Below are 8,919 nucleotides of genomic sequence, written 5' to 3'. Positions count from 1 at the left end.
CGGAGTGATTTTGCCGCCAAATGGCATCACGAAATACCGGTTATGGCTAGAGCCTATACGTTACTTAGTGGCATCAAATTCTTGAGATATGAATCAATATGATATAATTGATAGGGCACCAAGCCCTCTGTTAGCTAAGGTGGATTCAGATATATCCCCTTAGACAAATACCAACCCAGGTCTACAAGGTATTCTTGGACGAAGCAACCCATGGCTGCCGACAAGGTGCCTTCTGTCAGGTTGGGTCGACTACCTCCTCTGACTAAGTAGACCAGGGATCATGACAGCCCGGGACGACGGAACCATGGGATCTTGATCGGGCTCGTCTTCATTCCCCCCACCACCAATTTTAAGTTTAAACTTCAAATTCCAAATTTCAAAATTCAAATATAAATTCAAGATTCAAAACCCTAACCTATTGCTATTATATGATAGGTTTATAACCTATTCAACATCCTTAACGACTAGCCTTAATCGAAAGTTCTCTCTCGTTATCGGGAGGGGTAATTAACTATAGGGGCTTGCGCCTATAGGAAACCAGAACTCAGATCAAAAAGTCCTCACTAAATGAGGGCGAAATCTCTGGGTAGTGTCTTATCTACAAACCCAATCTGCCTTCTGAAAATTCCCCCGGGATCACACATCCCAAAATTGGAATTTTTCGGAGCCCACATTTTTATTTCCTCAATTATCTTGATAGTTCAAATTCGGAGCATGTGATTTCGCCTACGCAATTGATCGCTTCATTTGTCTTAATCGTCGTTTGAAAATTGCTTATAATTTTGTTCTGAAATTATTCTAATTCAATAGTTGTGCAATGCTCAAATGAAACCATAACCATAGCATCTAAGTAGTCCTGCATCACTGACTATAGTCCTTCCGACCTTCGTTGCCAGACAATGGTCTTTATGATCTCTGTTGTCCGCCGACTACGGTCCTTCCGACTTACGTCGCCCACCGACTACTGCCCTTCTGAATTACGTCGCCCACCAACTACATTCCTTCCGACCTCCGTTGCCAGATATCAGTCTTTATGACCTCTGTCGCCCGTCGACTACGGTTCTTCCGACTTAATTCGTCCATCGACTATAATCCTTCCAACCTCCGTTGCCCACCGACTATGACCCTTCCAATCAAGCAAACACGTCAATAATGATTCTTCATATTTCCACGATGTAACACACTATATATGATGTATATTTGTTACATAAAGCCATGACATTCCTTCCAATGAAAGGCCTCATTTGTAATCAACTGCATATACTAGTGGATTCATTCAAACTGGGCTTGGCCACGTGGTTTTTCTCATTTTTTAGGGTTTTTCACATAAAAATCTTGATGTCTCCTATAAATGTTGCACCCTCTCTTTTTATCTGATTGCGTGTTGGATCATCATACAAAACTAAGACGTTAAACTTTATACTTATCTACCGCCGCGAATATTCCAGGACACAACAACTACAAAGATCAACAACAACTACAAAGATCAACAACAACAATGGGGGCACTAGTGATAATGGCCACATATTGGCTTCTGGTGTGGTAAATGCGGAGATGACATGATTGATGACATCTCTAGGTGGCACTACCACGAACAATAGGGTCTCGAAGTGATTTGTTTGAGAAGGTTCGACACCTATTTGTTTAGATTCAGCATAAACAAGCACTAAAACCTATAAAAGATAGTGGAAGTTGCAACTAGATGTCATGTAGGTTTGCCTGCCTCGGTTGGAGCAACTTGGACCCATTCAAGCCATGATTAGACAGGTTCAAGTGTCACTGAGCCCGCTGTGAATCTCTGGGATTTGTCTGGGAGTTCATCATGCTATTTTGAACTCATATTGGCGCCGGTTAAACCAAGCAAAATCAGATTAGGTTCTGATTCAGTCTTGACTGCCTCAAGATCCATGTTTTGCATAAAATTTAATGCTTGATTAAATATAGATTTTTATGATCCCAATACTTATGAAATATCTTCTTTAAACTTCTCTTATAGGAGGTGACTAAGGATTCGTTTGGGACAGCTTTCTTATTTCTTTTTAAAATAACTTTTTAATACAAAAATTTTAATTTTTATACTAAAAAGCTACTTTAAAAAGTAGCAAAAAAATCATCCCAAACAAAACCTAAGTGAAACATTCAATCTAATCAACAAGTGCATCAGTATACTCTTCCATGTTTAGATGAATTTTTCTCAAAAGAGAATAGCGAGAAATGATCATGTAAAAGAGAAGATGCATTAATAAAATGGTCAATAAAATCAATGTGAAAGGAAAATGAAAGAAAAAAAGTGTTTAATACCTCACACAATGCTTACCAGGAAGCATTGAAAAGTAAGGATTCATAAAGCCACGTCCAAATAGTTAGGATGTCTAATGATGATAAGGCCATTAACCTTACTTCGACCCTTAAAAAAAGAGTACATTAAATTTCAATATCTAGAGCAAAGTCACGCAAGTAAAATATTATTATGATACTACAATCATGAAGTGGCACATTCAAAAGACATTGCAAATTGATATCTGGCCCAAGAAACAACGTAACAATACTGTGCAGGAATGGGAAAATTATTAGGCGCGGACACCGAACATAGAGATATGTCCGGACACCAATAAAATGTTGACACGTGGAGTGGACACGTGGATATTCAATTGGATTTATTTTTTACTTTATATAATTAATATGTCCGCGGAACTTTAAGCCAAGCGCATTAAAAGCGCAGGCAAAGTGCAGGTAAAGCACGGTTAAAATACAGTCAAAGGGTAGTAAAAAAAGTGCAACAAAAGAGCAGTCAAAGCGCAACTAAAGCACAGGTAAAGTGCAAGTAAAGTGCACAAAAAATTGCAACCAAAGCGCACTACATTTTAAGTAGATGTCCGGACGTATCTCTATATACGAACTCCGCACCTAATAATTTTCCACAGGAATGACCAGAGAAGCATGAATTGAGAGTTTTTGAAGACTGCATCAGAATTGAGTTGAACAGCTTCAAACTTGCTCAAACAAAAAAGAACATGCACAATATACAAAGTCACAATTAAGAAAAGTTTCACGGAAATTACTCTATATAAGCCATTGGAGCGGCATCTCCCATTCTTATGCGAGTTCTAAGCAGTCTTGTATATCCACCTTCTCGGCCCCTTTTTACCAAATGACGAATTTTCATCAAAGATAAGGCTATATAATTTTTTTGAATAAGAATTAAAATATTAAGCTGAGGGATACTTGTAGCGATAAGCTAGCTCTGTGAACAACTTATGCATGACGTCATCTCCTCGAACAAAAGCAGTAGCACGCCGTGCAGCAGCTAGAGTTCCCTGAAAACAAATATTTAAGTTTATTGAAATATCTCAGCCATATAAGACTTCATTTGGGACGGTTTTTTTATTGATTCTTAAAATGGAGTTTTAGTACAAAAATTAAAAATTTTGTACTAGAAAACTACTTTAAAAAGTAATAAAAAAATAGTCCCAAACGAAGCCTAAGAATGCAATAAAAAAGCTATATAAAGGCAATATTCTATTCATTTCCATGACAATACAAATATTAACTTTGAATTACAAGGCATCTTAATAGCTGAAAGGACAACGACCTTTCACTTAGTTTTTGTTAAGCATCAGCAAAATAATGTAAATTTACTTGTATCTTGGGTAAAAGCTATGAGAATGTGAAAGTTATGGAAATCTCATAAAACTCTTAAGCTTAAACATTAGAATGTTATTAAACCACTGACTGGTTCACTGGCAAATTAACAATGAAAAAATTTTGTCTTCCTTTATGAATAATGTATTTATTAATGTTATTAAGAGCGGCCATATGGAGCAAAACACTACAACATAAGAGGACTAGCCTTTGACAAGCAATCCAAGATGCTGCAATGCACGGGCTCCAGCACACTTACCGTACTCCATAGTGCGCAGGAAGAGAGCTTTCTTTGACAGGCATAGCAACCAAAATGACTCAACCAGATTGATTACAATAATTTATAAATAAAGTCCACCTAATTGATGTTCATTTATAAATAAAGTCTACCTAATTGATGCTCTAAACAAGGACAACTCTTCATTGTTCGTTGGAATTTATTTCAATTGAGGGTGTGTGATACGCCTTGTACCAAAAACAGCAATAAACTCCAAGAGATTCAACACAAAAATAGTTTTTTATTGATAGAAAATCAAATACGAACAAAGCAAGATACAATGATCCTCTTTCAAGAGGAGAATAGTCTCTCCCAAATCCTAGACGCTGCCTAGGATCCCTCAAAAAAAAAATATAACACTTTCAAATCAAATTCTGCATACAAATATAACACAAATCCTACTACTTGTAGCAAACAATAAAACAACAAATTCAAAAATAGCCCTCCCCCGATTCCCTCTCAAATCAACCCTCTTCAATTAGGAAACATCTCCTAATTAATTTCATCCAATTCAGCCCCCAAATCTATCCACTTTAATTATAAAATATCTCCCAAATCTATCCTTTTTAATTAGAAAACATCTTCAAATCAAGCACATTCAAATAAGCTCCAAACCAGCTCATAAATCTACCATTTTTAATTAGAAAATATATCATAATTAATCCCTTCCTTAATTCCTCTTCTCACGTATGTAATGATAGATTTAATAGGCCCCAAAAGGAGGGTAGAATCCCTTGCCCTTCCTGGCCCTGGCATTCTGCCATCTCCTGTATCAATACTCTCATCCCCAAAATGCATCTTGTCCTCAAGATGGAAGGATGAGATGTTGTTCATGGCTTTCTTTAGCTACTTAGTTAGTGGCTATGCTATCGTCAACTAAAACCAAGCTAGAGCTTTCCCCTTCATACATAGCCCTGTAGCTGTAAACTTCTCCTCCTCATTCAACCCATTCACCATGAAATACATGTCCATCCGATACAACCACCCACATGCATCCTCCCCTTCAAATATTGGCATCATCAACTTCCTCACCCTAGGATCACTACCACCCCAATAGCTTCTTCCTCCTCCAGTATAGCAGTTTTCGTGATCCCTCAATATTTCCCTCATGTATTGAGGGTGGGAGTCCCACCTTTCTTCCATCTATTCTTGCATGACACGATCCCATGGTTCAGCTCGACCCCCTCTATCTCCTGTCGCCCACTCCCCTTACCCGAAATGCCTCCCATAATGGCCAACCACTCCAACTCCACCACACAATTCTATCCTTATTGTTTCCTCTTATGAAAACCCTGATCCACCCTTTATTGGAGCCCTAGGAGGAGGCTCTAGATGGACAAAACTCTCCTCGTCAAACCCCTTCCGTACAATCTCATTTCCCTTAGATTCAGCTAAGGGAATCCCGGTCAAATCTTGATTAGGGTTAGTAATTGGAACCTAGGGGTGTCAAAACGGGTCAACGGGTTGGGTTTGGGTCCAACCCGATTTGAGTTGAGTCCAAACAGGTTGACCCTAACTTGAATTGACCTAGTACCGAATTGACAGGGATCATAGGGTCATGTTTTCCAATTTGGACCGACCCGCGTGTGTTACAAGTTGACCCGACCTGACCCGCAAACCTGGATGCGCTATGCGGGCGGGAGAGTGAACTGCGTTTTGCGAGATTGCGATGGGTCTGGACTCTGGTCTTTGGACGTGACTCAAGAGACAAGGGCAGGGGGCCAACAGGCAGATCGTGGTCTGTAGCGGCGACCAGAGTCCAATCTGGATGGACCGGACATGAGGCGAATGTGGAGGGACATAAGGCACAGGAGAATGCGGGTCGACGGGTGGACCGGATGTGAAGGCAGAGGCAGTGAGATGAAGGGGTGAATGCAGGTGGCTAGCCAGGCCGGGCTTGCGGGGCTTGGCCAGTCTAGCCATATGGGTGCAGGATTGCCGGATTGGCGAACTACAGCCAGCGGGCAGTTGGCAACAGCGAGCCAAATAGCCAGCGACCGTCTGACACAGTCAGTCAAGGCGATAGAGGAGCGCGACAGCCAAGTTCCCAGGTCAACCTGGGTTGGTTTTGGGTTTCCGGGTCAACATGTGTCACGATCCGGCCCGGATGCTCGATTTAATGAGGCGGGTACGAAAAAGTCGGACGATATTACATTTCCATCAATATAATAATAACTCATCAACATAAACTTTTCATATATATATATACATATGTATGATTGCTTTCTAAACTTTACTTTCTATTTCTTTGACATACTCATTTATACATATCATTTTTCTTTCACATATTTGTACTCGTACATACCGTTGTTTATTTCAGGTAATCATTTCCAACAGTAGAAGAAATCACAAGTCTAAATAATTACATATATACTTCTTTCAAAATGAAAATAAAAACGAAATAAAGAAATTTAAACTTCTATAAATACCCACTTTGAATATTCTAAATCTTTGATTTCGTCAACACCTAAGGAGATATACAGTAAAGCAAGTTACATATAATTAATTTTATCAAACTTCTCAATAACATCTATTTAAGTGATTCATACCTCAGTCTCAAATTTCGTTCTTGTTAAATTCCTTGAAGAATCCAATTCCTACTATTGATCTCCTCCTTTCTAATTCATTAAATTCATACAATATAATTTATATAAGAAACGGTTAATTACAAAAATTTAATAAAAACTATACCATAGAAAGATCACTTACAATTGGGAAACTCTAAATTCTTCTTCCTTTCCCAAACTCATTCCCTTGCCTTCAATTCTTTTCTTTTTCTTCTATGAAAAGTATATCTAGGTTTAAATGAAATGACTCAAGACAATTTATACGAAAAAGGGAAGAACATTTTCACAAACCTCTTTCCTTCTCCCTCTCGACGATTCCTCTCATTCGTTGCAATATCTCCCAAAATAACACTTCTGCTAACTGTGGAAATGAAAAGGAGTTGATTATTCTTATCCTCCAACGCGATCGACTGCTAAAAATGGCGAAAGAAAACTCAGAATCTCTCCTTCGCACGCTCGGTCGTCCGCCCGCTCCGCTCCGCTGTTCCTGTTCCCGAATAGCGACCCGCCCTGGTCGCGACGTCTAATAAGAGATGGGTGGCCGGTTCGGTTGAATCGGCCCCCAATTGGTTCATTACAACACGAAATTGACCCGATTTTACAAAGGGGTCAGAATCCCATACCCAAACCCAACCCGTATGGCAAACGGGTTGACCCGAACCCGAAATTTTCTGGTTCAGGTTCCGGGTCGGTTTAGATTTTGACACCCCTATTGGAACCACCGATTGAGTTTTGGATTGTATCTTCACGAGTTTCCTTAACATTCCTTCTATCCCTCCAAATCAGCTTTCCATTCAATTCTCCATTGTTAAAAACTTCTCCATGCTGAATTTGAATTGCTCTATTTTGCCTTTTAACGCATCCATCTTCTTTGCTGTCATCTATCCAAAAATCTTACTTTGATACCAATTTGATACGCCTTAGTGTCAAAAACAACAATAAACTTCAAGAGATTCAACACAAAAATAGATTTTTATTGATAAAAAACCCAAAACGAACAAAACAAGATACAATGCCCTCTTTCGAGAGGACCATCTCTCCCAAGCCCTAGACGATGCTAGGATCACTCACAAAAAGAAAACTACAGTACTCATAAATCAAATTTTGCATACAAACCTAACATAAATCCTACTACTTATGATAAATAATAAAACAACAAATTCCAAAATTGCCCTCATCTAATTTCCTCTCAAATCAGCCCCTAAATCAACCTCTTCAATTAGGAAATATCTCCTAATTAATCTCCTCCAATTCAGCCCCCCAACCCTGTCCACTTTAATTAGGAAATATCTCCTCCAATTTAGCCCACAAATCTGCCCTTTTTAATTAAGAAACATCTCCTAATTAATCACCTTCAAATCATCCCCCAAATCAATCTCCAAATCTGCCCATTTTAATTAGGAAATATATCCTAATTAATTCCTTCCTTAATTCCTCTTCTCACATATGTCATGATAGGTTTAATGGGCCCCAAGGGGGGCCGAATCCCTTGCCGTTCCCGCCCGGGCATGCTGCCCTCTCCCATATCAATGTGCTATCTGAGGGCCGTTGAGAGCATCCAAAAAAAGAGGTCCTGTAACTCAGGTTTAAAAGGGAGTTGAAATCAAGGCTTCAAATGTGGTCAAAGAGGCTCTAATTTTGAAGAAAAGAAAGTCAAACTGACCAAATCAACATTTCGTATGATGAACAGTAATAGGTCAATCTCATTGATGCTCCTTGAAAAATTGTTGAAGAAGAATGTCTGGTAGCTGCTAAGATGCAAGGGGTAGATGTGAAGTTGCATACTATTGGCTCAATATGGGAAAATCAACCAGGACAACAAAACAAAATATAAGACAAGTTGCTGCAACACTAGCCAAACCCATCCGCTATTAAGTACAAAATTACTGAAGGTTGGCTTCAACAAAGAAGTATAGTACCCATAATGGATCTCCAACTTATACATGTTCCAAAAATTCAAAGATATGGAAGGTGTTGCTAACCTTTCTTACTTGTTTTGAATTCAATAACTTGGGTTGTGGCTAATTGCTATTTGTGGATTACTTTTCTTACTTGTTTTGAAGCTTGTTTTATGCATCCCCATGATTAATAGTTTGCTAATTTTAAATTCAACTTGTGTTTAATTTCATAATGCAAGTGTGGGCTCCGAAAATTCGGCCTCGGCCTCCACTCGCTTTTCTTATTCGGCGAGGGAGTTTTAACGAACTAAGTTCCGAGGTAAATTTTGGAAGGCAGATGGGTTTGTAGATAAGACACTACCCAGAGATTTCGCCCTCATTTTGTGAGGACTTTATGATCTGAGTTCTGGTTTCCTATAGGCGCAAGCCCATATAGTTAATTACTCCTCCCGATCACGAGAGAAAACTTTCGATTAAGGCTAGTCGTCAATCAGATACGTATAGAGATACGTGTTATCTGGCATATAGAGCAGCA

At 39.1% G+C, this 8,919-nt stretch overlaps 1 protein-coding gene across 3 annotated transcripts in view; it reads right to left on the bottom strand.

Annotated features, from left to right (window-relative positions):
• LOC110093967 (50S ribosomal protein L17) overlaps positions 1 to 8,919 on the bottom strand; it is a 25,365-nt gene that overhangs the window by 5,213 nt on the left and 11,233 nt on the right. For 2 of the 3 annotated variants that reach the window (XM_020819042.2, XM_020819043.2), the window contains exons 5-6: positions 3,226 to 3,317; positions 3,063 to 3,140 (exon numbers count right to left, since the gene is read on the bottom strand). In XM_020819042.2, coding sequence (XP_020674701.1) covers positions 3,063 to 3,140; positions 3,226 to 3,317 — 170 coding nt within the window. Of the gene's footprint in view, positions 1 to 2,301; positions 2,408 to 3,062; positions 3,141 to 3,225; positions 3,318 to 8,919 lie in introns of all 3 variants that reach the window. The other variant, XM_028693305.1, reaches the window with a different exon arrangement.

The sequence above is a fragment of the Dendrobium catenatum genome, unplaced genomic scaffold (genome assembly GCF_001605985.2).
Source record: "Dendrobium catenatum unplaced genomic scaffold, ASM160598v2 fragScaff_scaffold_0, whole genome shotgun sequence".
In the NCBI taxonomy this organism is placed as follows: Eukaryota; Viridiplantae; Streptophyta; class Magnoliopsida; order Asparagales; family Orchidaceae; genus Dendrobium; species Dendrobium catenatum.
This window is presented reverse-complemented; position numbering and strand designations above follow the sequence as displayed.